Genomic DNA, 24,461 nt, shown 5'->3' with positions numbered 1-24,461 from the left:
GAAAATGATTTGCTCAGCCCTGATATGTATATATTGATGATAGATTCTTACCGCAGGGTAGAGACCAAGCAATGGAAAGTAAGATACTGCCAAGGTAATTAGGATGTCGAACCAAACCCCACCATCCTGACACCAGAAGACGAGTCTCAGCACTTGTAGCAATGCTTTCCAGATCTAAAGCAAAACAAAGCATGTCTCACATTGAGAAAGATACCGGATTGTTATTTGGAAGGTGGGGACTTTGATTTTGATGGAATAATATCAAATGTATATTTGTAGTTCTCACTTTGGAAATTTCCCCTTCGTAATATTCATTGTATTGTCAAGGCTGTCAATGAACACTAACCACAATAACATAGTCACTGAAAGCTGAAAATGTCTCTGTATAACAATTTGAGCTCCTGATAACATGACTTTTTCAACATTTGATTCAAAATTTTCTTCAACAAGGAAACATTTTTAAGCTCTACAAGTGTGCAGCTAGTTAAAACTCAGTGAAACTAAAAACAGCTGAACAGTGAACTGAGTACAAAGGACTACAATAATGGTACTGGCTTAGTGTAACTGCATTATGACAGAGTGCTCTTTTATGATGGCTCAAGAAAGCTCCCTTGGACTCAAGAAATTGACATAGTATATGAACTGAGGAAATTGTCTTTTGGACCAAACAATCCAGCTTCAACCTAAAACTTTCATACGGCAACAGCAGTGTTTGTATATGTGAGTTTAACATACTTACGTGCTAACTTAGGATTATATGGATTTTGCCGGAAATCCCATTTCTGTGAATTTGAGAGACGGTAGACTGCCATGGCAACCACTGAGGAAGAAGATAAAAAAGTAAAAGATTCACTTTGATATGATTGTTTTACTTGACACTTATGACACATAAGTTTTTCGAATTATTTACACTACAGTAGTCCAGGATTGCATTGAATGCTAGGAAATCTGGTAGAAAAAAAATTTGCCTCATGACCAAAATCAAAAGGTTTATTTCAGGTATCATTCTATTTTATATATATTTTGTTTAATCCCTTGACTGCAGGAAAAATCCAGGCTATTATGAATTACTGTACACCTTAAAGGCCAGAAAATTCTGGTAAGATCCTATTGTGATGTTCATGCTATCTTTGGTGCTGCTACATTACAACTTTGTGGTATATTGTTGTATGTCTTTGGACTAGGTTTCCTAATTTTTGGAACAGTTTGGATGCAACTGCCAAAACTTTGGTCAGAGGTAATGATTTGTGAACCTGACCTCTGAAGGTCAACTTTCATAGATTGTTTGCAAAACAATTTTATTCTGTTGTAATGTTAACTAATATTAGCCTTTGACTACAGGCAAGATACACTGACTGTATTTGAAGTGTTCCATCTTTTGAGGGTAACGATTTTGATGACAGCAACACGCAATGCACATTGAGTGAGTACCTTTAAGTGATCTAAAGACTTTCATTCACAACAAAAGAATATGCAAATTATGCATTGTTATGTAAATTGGCCATCCCTCTCTTTTTTCTAAGCTGTGGAGAACACTGTGAATACTGAATAAATATAATGATGATGATGATGATGATATAATACCATGTGACACACCAATACTACAAATACTTAGGTCCAGTTTACCTGATAAAATAGTGGTTTTTAACTTTTTTAATGTTATTTTTGACTTTCAATATTTTCAGCCATTTTTTGCAGGAGTAAATTGTGGAAATAGAAATATTTATGACAATCACAGTTTATATAAATACTTTGCTAACAATCCTGAAATTTCCTTGATTTTATTTTATTGGTTGAAATACCATAAATATGTGTGTGCGTGTGCATTGTAATAATACAAGCTGTGCTGCAGCATGTAGGAATAACATAGGCAATGGTAGTCAGGGGTTCAAATGACTATTTTAATACTTTGAATGGTGTTGGAAAGAATATACTGGTACTATTAATAAATAAAACTATGAAAATACCACGTCTTATATAAATTAGAATTGCTAATATATACTAGTTTTTAATCATTATATGAAACACTTACACTGCGTCAAAAGAAGTGCTGCTATTTTCAGACTTTGTAATTCAACTGAGTAGAGAACAAGATACTGTGTCGTGAAAGCCAGTCCAAAAGGCATCATGGTCAAACATCCAAAAGTGTGATCAAATCCACAGCCATATTCTTGAAAGTATGATGTAAACACGACTCTGTCCTGTCATAAGAAAGAATTTGAAGTGCAAGATAATATAAATAGAAACATATAATTGTGGATAATACCTAGATGGAATATCCATAGCAAATATATTATCATGTCCAAGAGTGTTCAACTATGGTCATGATTATTAACTACTAGCTACACTGAATCATTTTTTGTGTTGTCAGGAAATGCAAAGACAAATATAAATATCATGACATGGAAATCTTCTCAGAAGAGTTTGTAAAGTTCCTGAAAGAGGACTTAATCCACTGACTGTATAAATCAAGTTAAGGCAATACTGAAGGATTCAAGTATCTAGGCAACAGTTGCTAAGGAAAATTTGTCAAATCCATGCAAGTAAGAGTGTTTGTGCATTTATTGACCCTGAGATGCAAAACAATGGCACCGACAACCAAGCAGACGAATGGTTGCTGGTCATGGAACGTGTGACATCATAGATATGCAGGTTAGCAGAGTATGATTTTGAAATGATTAAGCCACTCCAAATTTACTCAAAATCCCCTGAAATATACATGGTGATACTTCATATACTCCTTCAGTCCTGGGCATTGATTTTGTCGGCAGTGAAACATGCACTATGTTTTGAAATGGCAAAAATCTACTTTGTAATTTCGTACAATTTTTAATCCTTCTTGCCATATCTTAAAAAGTATTGAGAATTTTCTAAAATGTATGCTCAACCTTATTTATCTAGGTGGTGTCTACAATTCTGCTGAAATTCATTTCCACAGATGGAAAATTGGCCGACTTGAAAGCTTTTAAACATTTGCACAAGAGCAGAAGGCAATAGTGCCTAGAAAATTACGATTTTCATGTGCAATAGTGTGCATTTGCAACAAATTCCAGCCTTAGTGATTTCGTGTGCGTTGAATCCTTTGGTATCGCCTTACAAAATTGAAAATAGTTGTTTTACTAAACTACTGGTAAATTAGCAACAAACGTTACCATCACCAAGCTATAACACATCAGCAGCTTTCCTCATGCTACACAGTGGGTAATACAGTTGAGAATATCACTATGGTATCTTTGAAGACCTTTGAATGTCTGTCTTCATGGTACATAAATTTAAGTGCTTATACATCACTTAATAATATATACTATGGTCCAAACAAGGTACTACCGGTATGTGCCAGCTATAGGTGACCATTTACCCGACACAAGGAGGGCAAATGGTCTCTTGCCCGGAGGGTACATAGTCTCTGGTTTGGGCTATCATGTTTTTATTACATGCCACTCTTACATAATTTTCACTCCAAATTTTCAGGTTTACATACAAATGACAACCATATGCTATACTTCCATGTTAGATGAAAATCTGTTGAAAAAACAGGTTTTCATCATCAAATGGTGCACTGATATATTTAAATCACTGTTATGCTGTTTATTGAATTTTTTTCACATAATTTTGTAAAAACGCTATTTCCTATGTATTGCATGTAATTTTATCAATCCTCAAACTATCAAATAGAAAATAGTTCCGGTTTCAGTCAAATGGTGACTATGCGGCCCACTATGTCATCAACAAGTTACCATTGAATCCTGTGGAGTGTGTGATGTTTGATGAGGCATGTGATAAACACTGTAGGGAAACATCTGGGAGTAAGATTTATATAGCTACATATATTTCTGTACTGTTCCAATTGTAATTGGTAACTACTTACCTCATACCAAAGGGAATCTAATGCATACCAACACTGCAATGCTGACGCTAGAAGTATAGCTGCTGATGGTTGTCCACCATTTTCACACATCTTACCCACATTGGATAGAGTCAGTAATACCTGGGTAAGTGTATAATGAGAAATTGAATATCTTCACAAATGTACTACTCATAAACATGCAAAGAACAGACGCTAATTTAAGGTAGTGACTCAGGTTCGTTGGTCAATTTTAGCGATTTTGTGATTATTTCATATTCTGAACCCCTGAAATATGATCTTTGTATTAGAGAAAACTGTGAGGTAACATTGTACTGGGAAATGTCTGAAATTTTAGTGAAAACACGGCCTTCTAACCACTGCGCGAGTTTTTATTATCTTTTTGTTTTAACGGTCCGGATTACTGTCAGCATTATCGTTATACCTTGAAGGAGATTATGTAATTTTTACGCACTATATTGCGCATGCGCGCACGGTCTTCATAAGAGATGCAATTCCAACATGAATGATGATAGCCAGCAGTATAAGCTGTAGAAAACGTAAACGAGGCCAAAGAGACTCTATTTAATCTTCATTGGAAAATATGGTTCTAAAACAGCAGCCCATATTTTGGACTTAGTTTTTAAATTGTCAATCCGACACTGTTATGTCGGTCTAGAGCACAGCAACGTACGCGAAATGTCGCTTCACGATCGGTGCCAGTCTAATTCTATCTGTGTCAGAGAGTGTCGCTGGGTGTAGCGACATGTCGCCGTTTCAGTTTTACAATCAGCGAATCTGTCGAGTATCGCCTCAGTCGTTTATTTTAAGTCATGAAAAATCGCTTTTACGTGTAACTGAAGTTGATTTTGATTTCATACCCAGGACCGTAATAGTACATGTCACAGTTGAAAGCGAAATAGCGCACAAAAAAACAGGTATCATATCTGGTGGTGAGCAAAAAGACTGCAGCAGATCACATGTGAAAATTATAAACAACTTGAACTTCTCAACTACAGAATTTTTTAGAGCATCGAGAGTTGGTCGTCTCATCTTCAAAAGCAAGCAAGCAAGTGACGTCCTGTACTATAGGCACAAAAATCGGCGCTAAAATGAACTTGACAACCATTTCACAATTGGTACGTGCAGAAATTACGGGCTATGAGACCGGAAGTCGAGCACTTGCAAGCAAGCCAACGCGCGTCGTCGGTAGAACGCAGCCCTGTTAACCATTCCGGCTGTATTTTTTTAAACTTTTTTAGTCTTGTAACCAGACTCTAACCATTACCAAACAGTGTACAGTTAATATAATAATAAGCTAGATACGTATTTGACAAACAGATTATGCCCTGAATGATCTTTCTAGTGTTTATCGTGTAAATATTACCCACCGCTTAGCTGAAAAGCCTCACGTTTCTACGCACAATTTTCATCATTTTTAGGCGAACTAGTGTTCAGGACTTGTCAGAAATTCTTCAATCTGATGCCCAATATTTAACCTAGACCCAGGTCGAATGAATTTTTTTTAAACGCGCAAAAATCTGACTTTTTCGGCGAGTTTGTGTGAAAAATGGGACGTTTACACAAATCGTCGATTTTCTCAGTTCCGATTGTTGCTATGTATGCGCATCTTCAAATGAGTGTAAGTCGGCGACGCTTGGGCGGATTTCCCCAATTTTTCGCATGCTAACACTTCATGATTAGACCTGAAAAACCGTGTTTTAGATTTTTGATAAACCCCCCTGAAGGGACGATAACTTGACAAACGTGAACAAAAGCCGTTAATTTATGCAAAAATCCAACAGTTCACACTTCGAAGGCTCACTGTGCAGAAACAAAAGCAAATTTCAAAAATCCAAAACATGGTTTTCCCCCTAGTATATCAAGCTGTCTAGTGCTGTTAACAGATCACTTAGGGGCGCTGCCAATTCTTACTTATACTTTTTTAAGTGAAAAAACTCGAAATCACACGTTTTTGACTTAAAAAAATATACCAATACATGTTTTGACTACTGAACAAAATTTTTACCTTCTTCAAATATAGACCTAACAGAAGATGTGCCACATGTTGGGTGTGAGACCCCGTTTTTTATGTGAAACTTTTGATTGAAAATATGTGTCAACGAATCTGAGACGCTAATTTAAGTGTTCCCATGTTGTGAAGGGTTCTACTATGAAAATTCTGGTTCTCTGTTTCTCATCCAGTGTATATAGAAGGAAAGCACTGCCTAACATCTCAGGAAGATACAGCTTTGATGTAGAAGACACAAGCACAATATGAAGCTCATTTCAATTTCATGTTTACAAAAGGTATACCTAGACAACACTTCTTAAACTTGTTTACGGAGCTAAAACATAGACTTGTTCTTTATGTTTACATCAGCAAGACATAGACAACATTTCATGCTGTAGGTGGGATTCAACCAACATTGATAACCTTCCATTCTCAACATAAAATATGTCTGAATTAATTAATTTCTCATTGTCTCAGAATATTCAATAATTCGACATAGTCTCATCAGGCACATTTTGCTAATTTGATGAATTGGTAATTCCTTCAAATTCTATGTTAAAATTAAAATAGACAAAGTTCTGATACACACAGACAATATAGGAAATTTGCAACTCTTTTTACTCTTAAATACAGTAACTTACCATTGATATAAAGCTCATCCGATACATAAACATCTTGAAATCAATCATTTTCAGTCTTGGATGTAGTTCATGTCCAGCAAACATGTCATAAATTATTTTACCTGACCAAGTGACAAAAATAGTGACACTAAATAAAGATGACATAAAAACCATATTATACAGGGCTTGACAATTCCTATCGCCCGACGCCCGGGACAAGTGAAATTTACGTTCGGGCAAGTCAAAAATAAAATCTGGTCGCCCGCCGGACAAGTTGTTTATACAACTTCTGGCGCAATCAACGCGAACCTAAGTTGCGGTGTCGCCCGATTTGCGTTGTCGTTCACATCATACAAAATAAATGTCAATCACTGACTTTTTTAGATACAATTGTGACGTTCTTCTGCGATTCATTTGCCGACTCACACAATGTTGCAATTTTTCGATGATCGACATGAAATTGTTTCATCGTCCAATTAAAAAGTTGCTTAAAACTTGGCGAAACAGCATTTCTTTGTTGTATGCTGACTGCTCCGCCCCAACAAATTAGGTAAAAAATTGCTAAACCCAATGCCATAGTGCTTATTGGCAATCGACCGTGCTGTACTTCAAAATCATTTATGCGGCCTCGCGAGGTAGACGAACATTGTTGGCAGATAGTTTGTGGAGTGATCGCTGTAAATATGAGTATTTTACGGTAATATTTCCACTAATGCAAACAAGGCATTGTGCATTTTCGCGAGCCAGAGCGTAATTTCCGCTCCGCAGACCTACGCAAAAACCAAGCAATGTTGTTGCCGTAAAGAGGCACGTAGTTTACGACGATGGGCATTGTGTAACTCTGAGAAACGACATTGTGATGATTTACGACGGCGCCACGCGGGCCAGCGTGAGTGGGATCGTCTGAGAATCGACGACTCGATGTGATGATCGATGTTTCTGACAAAAGATCTAAACATAAGCGTTATGATGAGGAAAAACGCCGTAGACGTTATCTGCCGAAATGGAATTTGGAAAGCACAGTGGCCTTGGTTGAAATATGACGGTTCCAAAATGTTCAGTACGTCGTGTCTCAAATACCCCACCATTGCCAAAGCATGGAGGTAGGAAGAGACTACCTCCATGACCAAACCAAGCGAAATGCTTTTCTTGACAGATACGACATGTTTCGCGTTGAATCGATAAGGTCTCACGAGTTTAGTCAACCGCATTTGGACTGTTTGGCGCATCGCAGATGAGATCGTGACGACGACAATGATTGTGGAAATTTTGTGGGTCCCGCTGAGCCCGATAGTACGGTTTCACTTGCCAACAATCTGATCGCATGCACTCGCAATGCGTGAACCGAATGACGACGACCAGCGACAGAAACTGACCAATCTTTTACGACGGCATTTATGCTTGCCAAAAAACGGGAAGCCGATGTATGATATGTACCTTCAAATTCAATGTTAGCTCTGCGTACAGGTCTGTGAGTTCCCGGCGTTATAACGGCCTCTTGTGGTGGAGGCCGTATGACGCCGGAAACACACAGACCATACGCAGGCCTACTTCAATGTAAACTTTTGAAAAAAATCGGCGTCAACATCGGCGAAAATTACCAAGATAAGAAAGCCCTGAAAGCCGCTACGGACTTCGTCGCAAGCATTTGGTCTTGATTATTACAAATGGAGGACAAGTAAAATTTTTGAGAGGACAAGTGAAATTGAAAATCCACTTGTCCGACGGACAAGTGAACTGGAAAAAAAATTGTCAAGCCCTGAAAACCATATTATATAGTACATGTATGTCTGTAAAAAAAGAAGTTACAATAAGAATCAATGAGGCCAAAGCAAAAGAGCCTGCAATGGCTAGTAAATGGTTCTAAAGTGCTTGTAGCTTTAAAGTTGGTCATCTCATACTATGTCAGAATTAACAAGTGCAATGGTAAAAACCCTAATTTATACTTTAAAATGCTCGAAAAAATAAAACAAGGTAAATACCATAACAAAATATTTTAAATAGTGACTAAGTGTGCAAAACTATTTATTGTAGTGTTGGCTTAACAGATAAGTTATTAAAAAAAAATCCAAGGCTTGGAAAAAAATAGGGCAAATTTCCCTGTAGCTACTATAGATGAGGGCGATAGGATGGTGTGGAAGACGTAGATAGCAAAATACCAGATATAGTGAGTGCAGAGATCCTTTGGTCCTTAAGGTATAAGGATTGTTTCAGTATGGCTCATACAGATCCCCTTTATACTTGGACATGTGACAATAGCCAGCATAAAAAACTGCATCTAGGTCTATAGTTTCTTTGCCATCCACCTCTCACACAAGATTGAAACTTACACAGGCAATTGGATACAAAATCTTAAAATGTTAAATACCTATTAGAAAAGTGGTTTCTGAGATGATGATTCATTAAATATGCAAAAGAGCAATAATTTGATAGTGCTTCAATGCCTTTCAGTGTCAGTACTTCTCTGTATTAGCAACATGTACAGTATGTGTTATCAAATTTGACACAGTCTTAATGGATGCATTACCAGGTACTTTTTAAAGGGCTTGCACTCATAACTACAATACTATTTACTAATTAATTTGTTCAATGATCACTAATAAATTTGAACCTTGGAAAGAGCACATTTAGTATTAGAGGGATGTTGTTTATTCTGTTTGTTTGGTGGAGTGGGTGGCTAGCCTCCATGCTGTGATGATTTATTTAACCAATCAATGACCTGATAGCTGTGTGTATGTTGATTTAAGGAGGTCTACTCAAAATTAGAAATATTATTTTTCTGAAAGAAAACAAATTGACCAAAAATGACAAATATAGCCTCTAATCATTTTATATAAGTTAAAGCAATCTCATTTATGTCATCCCTAGGGACATGTATAGCAAATGTTGGTGCTGTCTGACCAGGACTTTTAAAGAAGGTTTTTAACCAAAAATGACAAAAAAATTGCCCAAAATTCATCACAATTTGGACAAATCTCATTTCTGCCCAGATGAAATGATGTGATGGCATTTAGCCTTATCATTGAAGAGATAACCATACTTACCAGAATTTCCTTGAGGTGCAAGAGCGTTGCCTGGAGCTATTCTAGCTTTCACATACAGCACTAGACTCAATAAACATGATATTACAACACTGATGGAAAGATACTGTAGACAATGATCATGTACAGCTGTGACAGGTACTTCATACCATGCAGCAATACAAAATGCAGACACTGTGATGATCAACATGCACAAACCTAAAAAGGAAAAAATAATTTTAGCGATAATCAGAAACAAGCATATCCATGGTATGATATCAATTGATTCATTTTCTTAAATGAAAGCTTATAGACATAAAATATGAAGAAATATAGATGAACAGCCTACATACCAGTATCTGCCAGTTTGAAATAGAGCAAACTACCGTACTCGTCCGAGTATAAGCCCCCGGTTCGGCAACACTAAAAAGCCACAAAACTAGGGGAGGGGCTTATACTCGAGCAACCCCATGTTATCTGACATGGACGCTTAATTTATGCTAATTTTATGCACGATTTTTTTCAACACCACTCGATCTTGATATCGCTTTCAAAATCGACTTACACATCCAAATAAATTGATTGTACAATCTCTGAATACAGAAGTGATATTTTGGTGAAATTTCAGCATCGAAAAAACCCCAAACTTGAAACAAAGAGTTATGTATGCTGCTGCTGATCAACAGTAATGTGAACAGGCATGCATTGCCTTTAGGCAACTCAATATTCCAGTATCAAACTGTCTACATCTTGTGAAAACAACAACATAGCAGTGAAAATTGTAATAGTCACCAGGAAAAGTCTTCACAAATGAAAGGATAATGGTTTCAAACAAAAGAAACAGCATGTTTCAAGCATGCAAACATCGTGGCCGTGAATGAAAATAAACAATGGCGGACGTGAGTGAGACTATTCTATTTAGGCAACAGGGGTGAGCAGGGTCAAAGAATCAAGATAGTACTGGAAAAACGTGTCATTTTCCTTACGATGCTGTCAAGGGAACTCCAGTTTCCCATTGTTTTAACATCTTTTAATAGTTTCTTTATTATCTAAAAGTAATTTTACCAAGTTAAATGACCAAATATACTCTCCTAACCTTTCTGTATTTGAGTTACACTAGGGTAGGGGCTTATACACGGATGTAATGCAGTTTCTAAAATCCTCTGAAATCAGTAGGGGGGCTTATACACGGGCAGGGGCTTATACTCGGACGAGTACGGTATATACAGCAGACATGTATGCATTGATTTATTCTCATGGATGGAAGACCTACCTTCTTATCTACATATGTGTGGCACCTTCAACAGTTGAGGAGGGCTTAATGGGAGTTAGTGCATAGGTGGAGTGAGGGCTTCGTGGGAGTTAGTGTATAGGCGGAGTGAGGGCTTCGTGGGAGTTAGTGCATAGGTGGAGTGAGGGCTTAATGGGAGTTAGTGCATAGGTGGAGTGAGGGCTCCATGGGAGTTAGTGTATAGGTGGAGTGAGGGCTTAATGGGAGTTAGTGCATAGGTGGAGTGAGGGCTCCATGGGAGTTAGTGTATAGGTGGAGTGAGGGCATAATGGGAGTTAGTGCATAGGTGGAGTGAGGGCTCCATGGGAGTTAGTGTATAGGTGGAGTGAGGGCTTAATGGGAGTTAGTGCATAGGTGGAGTGAGGGCTTAATGGGAGTTAGTGCATAGGTGGAGTAAGCTGGCTTAATGGGAGTTAGAGCATAGGTGGAGTGAGGGCTCCATGGGAGTTAGTGTATAGGTGGAGCGAGGGCTTAATGGGAGTTAGTGCATAGGTGGAGTGAGGGCTCCATGGGAGTTAGTGTATAGGTGGAGTGAGGGCATAATGGGAGTTAGTGCATAGGTGGAGTAAGCTGGCTTAATGGGAGTTAGAGCATAGGTGGAGTGAGGGCTTCATGGGAGTTAGTGCATAGGTGGAGTGAGGCTTCATGGAGTTAGTGCATAGGTGGAGTGAGGGCTTAATGGGAGTTAGTGCATAGGTGGAGTGAGGGCTCCATGGGAGTTAGTGCATAGGTGGAGTGAGGGCTTAATGGGAGTTAGTGCATAGGTGGAGTGAGGGCTCCATGGGAGTTAGTGTATAGGTGGAGTGAGGGCATAATGGGAGTTAGTGCATAGGTGGAGTGAGGGCATAATGGGAGTTAGTGCATAGGTGGAGTAAGCTGGCTTAATGGGAGTTAGAGCATAGGTGGAGTGAGGGCTCCATGGGAGTTAGTGTATAGGCGGAGTGAGGGCTTAATGGGAGTTAGTGCATAGGTGGAGTGAGGGCTTCGTGGGAGTTAGTGCATAGGTGGAGTGAGGGCTTAACGGGAGTTAGTTCATAATTGGAGTGAGGGCTTCGTGGGAGTTAGTGCATAGGTGGAGTGAGGGCTTCATGGGAGTTAGTGCATAGGTGGAGTGAGGGCTTAATGGGAGTTAGTGCATAGGTGGAGTGAGGGCTTCGTGGGAGTTAGTGCATAGGTGGAGTGAGGGCTTAACGGGAGTTAGTTCATAATTGGAGTGAGGGCTTCGTGGGAGTTAGTGCATAGGTGGAGTGAGGGCTTAATGGGAGTTAGTGCATAGGTGGAGTAAGGGCTTAACGGGAGTTAGTGCATAGGTGGAGTGAGGGCTTAACGGGAGTTAGTGCATAGGTGGAGCGAGGGCTTAATGGGAGTTAGTGCATAGGTGGAGTGAGGGCTTAATGGGAGTAGTGCATAGGTGGAGTGAGGGCTACATGGGAGTTAGTGTATAGGTGGAGTGAGGGCTTAATGGGAGTTAGTGTATAGGTGGAGTGAGGGCTTAATGGGAGTTAGTGCATAGGTGGAGTGAGGGCTTAATGGGAGTTAGTGCATAGGTGGAGCGAGGGCTTAATGGGAGTTAGTGTATAGGTGGAGTGAGGGCTTAATGGGAGTTAGTGTATAGGTGGAGTGAGGGCATAATGGGAGTTAGTGCATAGGTGGAGTGAGGGCTCCATGGGAGTTAGTGCATAGGTGGAGTGAGGGCTTAATGGGAGTAGTGCATAGGTGGAGTGAGGGCTACATGGGAGTTAGTGTATAGGTGGAGTGAGGACTTAATGGAGTTAGTGTATAGGTGGAGTGAGGGCTTAATGGGAGTTAGTTAGTGCATAGGTGGAGTGAGGGCTTAATGGGAGTAGTGCATAGGTGGAGTGAGGGCTTCATGGAATTAGTGTATAGGTGGAGTGAGGGCTTAATGGGAGTTAGTGCATAGGTGGAGTGAGGGCATAATGGGAGTTAGTGCATAGGTGGAGTGAGGGCATAATGGGAGTTAGTGCATAGGTGGAGTGAGGGCATAATGGGAGTTAGTGCATAGGTGGAGTGAGGGCTTCATGGGAGTTAGTGCATAGGTGGAGTGAGGGCTTAATGGGAGTTAGTGCATAGGTGGAGTGAGGGCTTAATGGGAGTTAGTGTATAGGTGGAGTGAGGGCTCCATGGGAGTTAGTGTATAGGTGGAGTGAGGGCTTAATGGGAGTTAGTGCATAGGTGGAGTGAGGGCTTCATGGGAGTTAGTGTATAGGTGGAGTGAGGGCATAATGGGAGTTAGTGCATAGGTGGAGTGAGGGCTTAATGGGAGTTAGTGCATAGGTGGAGTGAGGGCTTCATGGGAGTTAGTGCATAGGTGGAGTGAGGGCATAATGGGAGTTAGTGCATAGGTGGAGCGAGGGCTTCATGGGAATTAGAGCATAGGTGGAGTGAGGGCATATAGAGTACTTCGAATTATTAAAATTATTGTAAATTATTTTCATATTGGCTTTGAGCTCTCATCGGACATACAGACTGTTGATTGTGTTCCCTGAATATTACAATAATTCACGCTCAAAAACATCAAGCATCACCACATTAATCAATGTGACGATGATAATGATAAATGAACTACCACGTTGTAATTATCATTTATCACTAGGTTTGACAATGACAATTGTCATGCAACTATTGGCTAAGCTCTGGACAAGATAATTACATGATGGTGGCAATGTTTTTCATTAGATATTAGAATAATAACTTAGGACAGCTTGTCCAATTACATGAAAAGGCGATAGAGGGACCATAGTTTGTACCTGTAATATTGGCTTTACATTGGTATTAATTTGGTGGAGTTAATATTACATTTGAATATCTTCTGTTTTTGTATTTCTTGCCATCAAATGCATTCTTGTACTTTGCATTTTGATTGATATGTTGAAATGGCTGAAATGCAATCCTTGGAACTTGTACATCTGATGAAAGGATTCAGTAAGTCAACTTGCAGCCACAACCTATGCTATCTAACTATTACACAACCTATGCTATCTAACTATTACACAACCTATGCTATCTAACTATTACACAACCTATGCTATCTAACTATTACACAACCTATGCTATCTAACTATTACACAAACTATTACACAACCTATGCTATCTAACTATTACACAACCTATGCTATCTAACTATTACACAACCTATGCTATCTAACTATTACACAACCTATGCTATCTAACTATTACACAACCTATGCTATCTAACTATTACACAACCTATGCTATCTAACTATTACACAACCTATGCTATCTAACTATTACCATGGAGGTAGTAGAGAAGGAGTCACAACTGAGATAATTACGTTTATTACTATTGTGCACCATTGGTTTAATCCCTTTATGTCCATTGTTTAACACCCCTTTCCCGCCATGTGCGTTGCCGACGGTACCTTCGCAACCGAACCGAGTGAAATTAACCTGGGTTTGCTAATGCGACTCAGTTTCTCCACAGTGTCATAACGCCTGCGCAAAGACTGTATTTGCGTAGCTTGGGTCAAGTGCGTCATGATAGTGTAAGAACCGACACGTTCCGTCCACGAAAAGTGAAGTTACAAGGAATTTAAGTTTTTCATTCTCAAAATCTTGGTAATTTTAACGTCGTTTTTTATATACTTTACATTCGATCGCAGGAACCTTTCCTTGTTAGAATGAAAGTTCTGATCACGAACTTTTCAATCATGTACTGAGTATGGTGCAGCGGACTGCAGCACTGCCGTGAGCGTGGGTTAAACTTGTAGCGTTTCCCGGGTGTTTATGACGCGACGCCATAGGCGACGCTGCGACGCTTTGTTTCAATGCATCGTACGTGTTGTTTTTATATCGCGACCATTCATTAAAGTCATGGACGTAGCAGTTAAAAGCTATGCTTTCTTATTTAACCTTATCATTAATGCCAGTACAACATGATAAAACACGGCAAGAACCAAGAACTGGATTTGGAAAAAAGTTGGTGTGTTAACAATGCTGCTCTACGATGTATGGCATTTTTTTGTAATCGCACGCTATCGATCATCAACTCAGTCTCGCGCCTTTGCAGATACAAAAGCTCCCTTCCTCAATTATCTGTTCCTCGACCTCTTTAACATCGTGTACATCAAAATCAGTGGAACGACTCGAACTTCCCGACGCGACGCTTGGACACGTGACGCCATGTTTGAAGATCTGTCAACTGCCGAGGGACGGCCGAAACACCCGAACGACCCCGAACGAACTTAATCTTGTTTCCTAAATCCGAGAAAACGCGTTCGCATGTCCCGTTGGTGCTAATGGAGTATTAGTAAGGCAAACAGCGGCAAAACACATGGTCCCTTTGATCTCCGCCTAGTTGTGACTCCTTCTCTACTACCTCCATGCTATTACACAACCTATGCTATCTAACTATTACACAAACTATTACACAACCTATACTATCTAACTATTACACAACCTATGCTATCTAACTATTACACAACCTATGCTATCTAACTATTACACAACCTATGCTATCTAACTATTACACAACCTATGCTATCTAACTATTACACAACCTATGCTATCTAACTATTACACAACCTATGCTATCTAACTATTACACAACCTATGCTATCTAACTATTACACAACCTATGCTATCTAACTATTACACAACCTATGCTATCTAACTATTACACAACCTATGCTATCTAACTATTACACAAACGGACAAACAATACTTACCATTCTTTCGATATATCATTCTTTGTCCATTTCTCATTATAGGTCCCTCAAACACCTGTAAAATAGTGAAAATATTTTTAACTTTGGCTCCTACCAAACGTACACATAAAGCAATAATCAAATAGATCTAATTTTATCTTGAAACTTTTATTTTATTAATATTTTTATTAATAGGTAAAATTTTCTATTTTACAAAGCAAAAATCTCTGCATGATAACATTGTTTGATTGACTAAATGGACTCTTGTCAATAATCACAGTGGTTTGACAGGTACTGTGCACAGACTAATAATTTTACATATTACTTTGTTGGAAGAAAGATACATAGCTGTATAAAATGTTATATCTTTTAGCCAAAACAAGGTACTAGGGGCCAGAGGGTAGTTGACTATGTGCCCAACATAAGTAGGGCAAACGGTCTCCTGCCTCAAGAGTTCATAGTCCCTTGTTTGGGCTGTAGTATTGTAATTACATGCCTCTAATACATAGTTTTTATGCCAAACTTTTGGGTTGACATGCAAATAATAATTATATGCTTTATTTGCATGTTGAATGTAAATCCAATAGAATGATTTTCATTAGTGAATGACGCATTTATATATTAAAACACTCTCACGCAGTTTATTGGTTTGTATGCATAATTTAGTGAACAGTATTTCCTATGTAAAAACTGCAATTTAATAATTTTGAGACCCGAAGTTGTAAAATTTGAAAACAGTTCTGGTTCACTTTCAGTTAAATCATGACTATGCATCTAATGTACGTCATCAACAAATTACCACAGAATCCTATGGAGCGCACAATGTTCTATATGTACAAGGCATGCAATGAAATAAAATTTCTGTATTGGAAACTTGTTTATTGCAAGACAAGATGATCAAGCAGCCTGTATTTTTATCATATGGATTTCAAAACAAGTTGATGTTACTGTCATATGTCTTTCATTTTTCATAAAAGGTGAAAGGAATGTTATCAATGAAGGAATTGTTCTTTCTCCAAGCATTACATTGACAGTTTTATAAATCACACACTGTACATACCTGACCAAGTGGTAACATAGATAGTATGGCAAGGAATAAAATCAGTCCAAGATACTGCAATGATGCTTGGGTGTCAAAATATTCTGATGGTGCAGCAAATGTGGGCTTCTCCAAAATTGAGCAGGATTTACGATTACAAGCAACATACAAGTAGAAAATGAGGACTGGATACAGCAATGTTGCTAAGATGCAACCTGCAAAATAAATAAACAAACAAAACAAACATAAATAAATGTCCATCCTCTTACTTCAGAGTTGACATGTACCTATATTGTAAATATACTTAGATATTACTTCAGAGTTGACATGTACCTATATTTTAAATATACTTAGATATTACTTCAGAGTTGACATGTACCTATATTGTAAATATACTTAGATATTACTTCAGAGTTGACATGTACCTATATTGTAAATATACTTAGATATTACTTCAGAGTTGACATGTACCTATATTGTAAATATACTTAGATATTACTTCAGAGTTGACATGTACCTATATTGTAAATATACTTAGATATTACTTCAGAGTTGACACAAGCACTGAATTTTTTACTGTCATATGGTCACCTGGGAAACTATATGAACAAAGTTAACAAAAGCTGTACATATGGTAAATGATGCTGACAAATCTAACTGTACACTGCTCCATAAATTATTTTAATTGGTATCCAATTTTCTTCTGTCATGAAATTGAATGTGTGGATTGCCTTTAACTCTAAAGCTCCACCATCACCCATTTATCAAAAGAAAATGAAAGGTTGGTTTGATTTTCTCTAAGTTTAGATACTGAATTTCATGTTTCTACAACTGATAAACTGATCGCAATTGTGCTAAATTCAGAGTTTCTTGTTTGATTGTGCCAAATTGTTTAGTTTTTATACTTGACAGTGCCTCTTCAACACAGTTAGTTCTACTCTTCGATACATGTATTGAAACACACACTGAGCTACATGCACTTACTGGATGTGGGAAATTTATAAGGAGTTTATCCATTCAAGGTATGATGGAAGTGGTACGGTACTATGGAAACTCATTATTGAAACAAACAATTCATAGTCAATGACATAGTCCCTGCTGGATAAACTATTTTGGCTTGCAGCTACTGATCTCAGTTTCTGATGATTTAGGTTGAATTTGCAGACAGGTAGACGGTAGGAGTCTAAACCATTATGTCCCTGCATCATGGAACTAAAAGTCAGTCATAGAGTAAGTCTAAGAAATGGACAATAACTCACCAATACTACCACCAAACCCTAAGTCTCTAGTCTTAGGTACTCGTCCACTTCTTACATCGACTGGGAGTTCTATGGTTCCTTCCCCTTTCTTGGAAACCGATCGTGTTATGTAAGTCCTTGTAGTTTCACTGACAATAGTCTGCATGACAGAAATATTTCATGTTCATTGCCATATGATGACAATTGTTAATTTCAAAGCTCTCCTGTTGAAAGCATTGGATGACTCAGAGAGAAAAGTTCTCAAGGTGGATAAAGTTACAATTTTACCTCTGTATCAGAATTTGCATTTAGAATGATGTAGGACAATACATGTCATACACTTTTCCTTTGGCTAGCTTTTTACATAAACAGGTGCTGACTCCAATACCATACACAAGATTATTATCAATTATCATGATAACAAAGAAAAGTCATAGTGAATGACATAGTCCATTGTTAATCCCATTTGAATTCCAACAGTTCTTGTCTGTGATTTCTGCAATGATTGTCAAGTGAAGTGGTCCTTGTGCAGTATCTGTGTATGAACTGAGTATTTGGGAAATTTCATATGGTTGCACTGTCTCATTCTGTGATGAACTGCTTGAAAGTTTGATATCGGAGTGTTGTCATCCTGGCTATTTTGTGACGTACATGTCAGATTCACATATTGATATTAAAATGGTATGTCAGCAGTAGGGTTATGTGCTTTGCTCATTACTTCCACCTAAGATAGCAAAATATTAAATGTTTAAAGCCGGATGTCTGATTGCTCCAGAATTTCAGAATTTGACCATTTTTTCATATTTTTTAATCTACTATCTTGCATACATTTTTGAATAACATGTTCATTTGAAACAAACCCATCTGCATGTATGACTCAGGGTGTATTTTCATACCAAATACTACATATTGTGAAAACCTGGAGAAAACACTTTTAACTCATTTTCTTGGATTTCAGGTCGTTGGCATATATTACAGTATGCCTGGAAAGTACATTATTGAACAAACCCTGATGTTTACTCCATGACAAATCTGCAAAGGTGGTATGTGTAGTAGTTGTCAAGTTTTGCAGCACATCTACACATACCTCTTCAAAAACAGCAGTTACTTCTGCTTTCAAATCCAACTTTTGGACAAAGATGACTTTGAGTACAGGGTTACTGGAGAAAGAACAACTTAAATGTGCAGTCGGAACTCTGCAATTACGTACATCTGTGCAAAGGATTGGACTTTGAAGATACAACTACAACTACAGTCCTACAATTACAGTATAGAAACTATAGGTATAAGGAGCAATACCTTACTTTGCTAAACAAGTATAGGTATGCATGCAAGCTCTACATGTATATATCTATAGAATTCATTGTTTACCTTTGTAACGGTAGATTTTGGTGTAGAAGTAATCAAAACTTCCTTCTTTGTCTCTGTTGTATTTCTTCTAGCAGGGCTGCCTTGTCGCTTTGGAGAGGGTGACCGTCTTCTAGAAGGAGATTTTGACCGCCTTCGACCTGTTGAGCGTCGTCTCGCAGGAGAGCGTGATCTTGAACGTGGCCTAAAAGATACCTCTGTCTGTATTGTAACACATCAAAAAGAGATGATTGTACATTGGTATGAAATGAGCAAGCTATAAGGTTATTGTAACTGTTGTATATTTCTCATCCAATGTTGACACTGCTGAAGATCATATACATTTTGGTACATGTAAAGACGTGCAGACTTCAGAAGTCAAAACTGGCTCTTCTTCAAATATTAACTGTGCACATGCTTGTTTACGTCTGGCACATATATACATTTATGGGGTCTAGTCTCAGTCGGCGCACACAAGTTTGTCCCAAACTCATTTCCTACTAAAACCACCTCGTCTTTAAGTACTACCTCGTCCCATGCAACTTTGCCCTAAGTACCACCTTGAACTAAAATCACTTTGCCCAAAATATAGTACCATCATAATACTACCATCTTGTCCTAAAACAGTGATGCCACAATGTATCACACTGTTGTTTTACTTGCAACTTGGAAGCATTACTGTGTCAGAACATTTTGGCTACCATAATCCATTTATTCTTGCATAAAACCATAAATGGTAGAGAAAAAAGAAAAACATAAACTACTAAATGCTACAACTCAGGTGCCTTGTGTGAAATTGCATGATATCATTTTGTTGAAATGTGCACACTTTCAAGACTTTAGTCCTGGGATGATGTATAGATGATGACAACTTCAATGGCAGTGGTTGGTTATTTTCAGCTTTACCGGTTGGCAATAGGTTTGGGCAAGGTGGTTTAGAGGTGACATGACTCCAGGGGCGAAAAGGTTTTGGTACCTGGTTGTTTTGGTGCGAAGTGGTTTTGGTGCAAAATAGTATGGGATGAGATGGTATGGTGCGAAGTGGTTTTGGTACGAGTGTGTGGGAACTGGTAAATGATGCAGGCCTTGATGGCCTACCACTTGATGACAGGTTCATTCTGATTCTGGTATAGTTCAGGGTTTTCATTTAAAACTGTCAGGTGGTAATTTTTCGCCGCCTAAAATCAGGACAACCACCAGTTGAAATTATGCCTAGGCAACCTAGTTTGCGTCTTTTACCCACTTTCAAAAATGATAAGGCATTAATCTTTCTAAAATTGAAAAGAAAATGTAACAAACGCGATGAATAGTGAGAGTAGATGACATACTCTATTTTTGCAAAGCTAAATACTTTCAGGTTTATCGCTAAGCTCCTGGCTCAACTCAGGGTCTTGTGCAAATATCCAATCATGGGATGTATTATCTATGTATTGTTTTCTTTGATTGGTTCGTTTACACCCCTGACATGTATAGGCTGCTCTAATTCGCTAAAATTTTTAACACAGTCAATTAGCATAGCCTTTGCTGATCCGGTATATGCAAGAGGCACTAGATGAATTTTTTCGAGACATTTTCGAGAAAGCAATCCAAGGACAGAGAAAGTACATTTGGTTATTTTATCTTGTTTCTAGTTGTGAATTTGCGCCTAAACGTGGTCTGTCTAACCACGTCTAGGAGAATAGACAAGTCAATAAAAATGCTATTCTTATGCATGTCTCCATATGCATCGCATATCTTGCTGGTAAAGACTCTATTCTATTACGATTACGTGAACGAGCAAAGTCGATCTTCATCAGTGGTACAGGATTGGATTTCGTTTGATGTAATTTATAGTACCTAGTGATTTGTATGAAGAAATTAATAAACTGTGTGTACTCTCAATTATATGGGTATTTTGTACTAAGTTTTGAATTTTAGTATCAGGTGTATTTCAGATATAGTAATCCAAAGCAAAGACAGAGTAGCGAAATCGCAGTAGAAAATAATTGCTCTGGAAAAAACATACAGCTGATTCGTGAAGAAATCGGAAATGATTTTAATGATTATAACAATGTATGAATTAATACCATAACTGAAAAGAAAAAAAATTAATCTAAACACTGAGTAAATATATTTTTGTTAATGTGTTCCTGTGTGTAATGTGTAGCTAGCTAAGTATTCAAATCAATGTAATCTGTATTGCCATCAGGCAGCAAGAGCAACTTCACTGATTTTACTAATTCACTTTCAACTACAGAGTTTTTGGATTGTATTAATTGTACAGTTTAGGTAACTTCTAAAACTTACCACCAATCAGAAAGCTTCAAAATTACTCTAACATCTAACAAAAACTGACTTATGAAAATCGTTAAAAGTGTTTCTAAACGTGTACGGAAGGGCTCAAAATAGCATCTAAAAACCCTAAAATCTCAAGGACCCCTTTTTGAGAGGGGACACACCCCCTTCTTGAGCTCTTCCCCTGCCAATGACCTTTGGCCATCAGTCACAGTGACTGTAGGTAACTGCAACACTAGCCTGTTGATATTTCTTTTTCACCTATTGATCAAAAATTTAATGAAAGCCCTGATGGTTGAATTTGTTAGATATTCCCCAGTATGTTTGCTAAGGTATTGTAACACCTGTAACAGTTGTCCTTTGATGGTTTGCCTTTATAAGCTAAGGGGAACCCTGGTATCATGACAGGGGCATGCTGAAATTTACTTGGGAGCCATTCTCGATACAAAACTCCTGTCTTAAGTTGTCATAGTTTATATCCACTGAAAATATCTGAAATACTCACAGACAAGACAATACTCACATAAAAAGGGCATGTTACTAGTATAGTTGAGTTATTTTGATTGTGCTTGAACATCAAGTCTGGACAGTTAATGCATTTATATACATGTGAAGATTATGGCATTCAAGTTGTTTTAAATTTGATTGTCAGCTGTCTGCAAGTACTGTACTCTGCATGGGCTATGTTATTCACTTGCTGTTCATGTGAAGTAAAATTAAAATGCATACATACAGCAACATGCATTTTTTGAAACTATTAAACATTTGTAATTTGGCTATGTGTAACATGCAGGTACTGTTTGCTTTTTATGTTACTTACATTTACACTTTTGGCATCTAGTTCAAACTCTGAACCATCTTCAAATTTTACAGTATATTTGTTGTCAACTGTTCCAATTACAGAGGCTGGGAACCAAAGTTTACTGCCTGGCCACCTGGCCATTACAGTATCACCAACTTTATGGCGTTGTGGCATTTTGACCTAAAGAGAAATGGATAAAAAAAGCTTATTAAACAACCAATGTTATCCCCAAAGCAATTATATAAAGGATAACAGCCTCTACCCTCTAATTTTGGGTAAAACAATATAAATTCATTAACATAACAATAAATTATATTGCTACATGATGCAAATTGGCCACTATGCCATCAGAAATTCCTTGGGAGAACACTAACATAAGTTTTTTACTGACATTTTTATTTGATCTTTTTTTCATGTGGTATCATGCACATAATATTGTTGCCGCTATTTTTTACAGGGCTGAGAAGAGGGAAAACTGCATTGTTAATTACCATTTCTGAGATACTATTCTGTTATAACATACTTCTAGTCTGGGCAAGATCTTGACCAGGGAAATGAGTTCAACTCAGGTACAAAAACATGAGTAGGACAAATAGGAAAACATGGTATTGCCATCACAGCATTTATACCAAAACTCCCACTAAGGGTTGGACCAAATTGAAGGGTATGGCATCTTCGCGCTTTGTGTTGCTTTACAATACTGCTATGACCATGGAGCTACCATGTAGCTCCATGTTATGACAAAATCTTCAAGTTGATTCAAAAGTGATCATGTAAAAGCTGTCTAAAAGAAAAATATATCTGGAGGATTGCAAAAAAAAAATTACACTTTTGGCTAGACAAAATAAGTAAATTGTTCCCCAGAATAGACTTTGCAGAGTGCAAGCATCAGCAAAGTGATCATGATGCATCTGCTGTGTCGTCCTAATAGTGCAGTTCTGTAGCCCACAGCTTTCCCTGATGGGGAAAATCACCAGGGAAGGTTCACTGGTTATTTTAATAAAGGCTACAGAACTGCACAACCAGAGTTCAGATTTGAGTTTCGTGGTTCTGCATCATGATGGGGAAAATCACCAGCGAAGGTTCACTGGTTATTTTAATAAAGGCTACAGAACTGCACAACCAGAGTTCAGATTTGAGTTTCGTGGTTCTGCATCATGATATTAAAATCATGTTCTTGTAGTTCGTTGAAGGAACCCAGAGTAAAAAAATCCACGCCGTGACTAAGATGTGGCTGCTTGTGAGGGTGTATAGGCTGATAGAGAATTTTAAATATTACAAAATAAAATTGAGCCATTTAGTGCCTATTGTTCATAATAACTTTCCTAAAACATACAAGGAAACAACGCGCACCGCCTGTGTACATTTCAATTAATTTTTGTGAAACTTCACTCACATCATCCTTGTCATGGTCAGTTACAAACCTGTTTGATTGAAGGTTTGACCAGCCTAATTGGCAGTTCGACATTTTACACTCTCATCCTGATTTGCAAGGTATAAGCTACGGTCATATTGTAATTTATGAGGAACTTTTGGAGGTTAAAATGTAACTTATGTATGCGTAGCGGGAGTTCTCCCCTGATGTCAATAATTGTATGATGAGCTATAACTAGTAAAATCATACATATTTCTTCACAGCAACATTATTTTCTCCCAGCTTAATTGCATAGTATTTCAAGGTTGGTAATATAAAAGAAAAGTGTGACAAGTTCGAAGTGACTAGAATGAGTTAACCACAGCCAGCAACAAGCTTTGAATTATGTATATGGATCGAAACGGATAGGGGTCGAAGTCACCGGCTCTCGTTCGGAAACAGTATGAAACTGAAAACATGCCTGTTTCGTAACCGAGTTTGCCGGTTAAAATTAGTGTGAACGCGCGTTTGGGAATGTGCGAGTGCCAGTGTGAATAACATCACATGCAATACCATTTTTGGAGACATTCCTACGTCAGGTGTCTGCGATTATCATAATGGAGGTAAACTTAGGAGGTAAAAGTACTAGTAAACTTAAAATAATAGACTCAGACTGTTTGGTGTTTCCGCACAAGCATTACACTTCATTGTGAGTACTAAAATGTAAGTTGGCTAGTCACGTGTTATAAATGAAAACTCAGAATTTCTGAAAAGTTGCCGGGTTCTAACGTACCTGTCGTGTTTTGGGTTCTATTTGGTGAGCCGATCGCGGTTGTTCCCGATATTTTAGATATTGTTTACTACTACTGTATTGTTTGTGGTCATTTAGGAATTTGAAAACAATAGCCTATAACGACTCTGAGCGGGAAAGAA

At 38.0% G+C, this 24,461-nt stretch overlaps 1 protein-coding gene across 1 annotated transcript in view; it reads right to left on the bottom strand.

Annotated features, from left to right (window-relative positions):
* The window catches only part of LOC139144306 (delta(14)-sterol reductase TM7SF2-like), a 30,205-nt gene extending 5,779 nt beyond the window's left edge, over positions 1-24,426 (bottom strand). The window contains exons 1-12 of the mRNA XM_070714997.1: positions 24,322-24,426; positions 22,193-22,354; positions 19,123-19,320; positions 17,773-17,911; positions 16,535-16,728; positions 15,496-15,550; positions 9,523-9,717; positions 6,500-6,600; positions 3,869-3,988; positions 2,033-2,201; positions 740-820; positions 52-174 (exon numbers count right to left, since the gene is read on the bottom strand). Of these exons, the coding sequence (XP_070571098.1) occupies positions 52-174; positions 740-820; positions 2,033-2,201; positions 3,869-3,988; positions 6,500-6,600; positions 9,523-9,717; positions 15,496-15,550; positions 16,535-16,728; positions 17,773-17,911; positions 19,123-19,320; positions 22,193-22,348 (1,531 nt within the window). The 5' untranslated portion in view covers positions 22,349-22,354; positions 24,322-24,426. The remainder of the gene's footprint in view (positions 1-51; positions 175-739; positions 821-2,032; positions 2,202-3,868; positions 3,989-6,499; positions 6,601-9,522; positions 9,718-15,495; positions 15,551-16,534; positions 16,729-17,772; positions 17,912-19,122; positions 19,321-22,192; positions 22,355-24,321) is intronic.
* Positions 24,427-24,461: the final 35 nt, after the last annotated feature.

This window comes from Ptychodera flava, chromosome 11 (assembly GCF_041260155.1).
Source record: "Ptychodera flava strain L36383 chromosome 11, AS_Pfla_20210202, whole genome shotgun sequence".
Taxonomy (NCBI): Eukaryota; Metazoa; Hemichordata; class Enteropneusta; family Ptychoderidae; genus Ptychodera; species Ptychodera flava.
The sequence above is the reverse complement of the archived record's forward strand: the minus strand, read 5'-3'. Positions and strand labels throughout refer to the sequence as shown.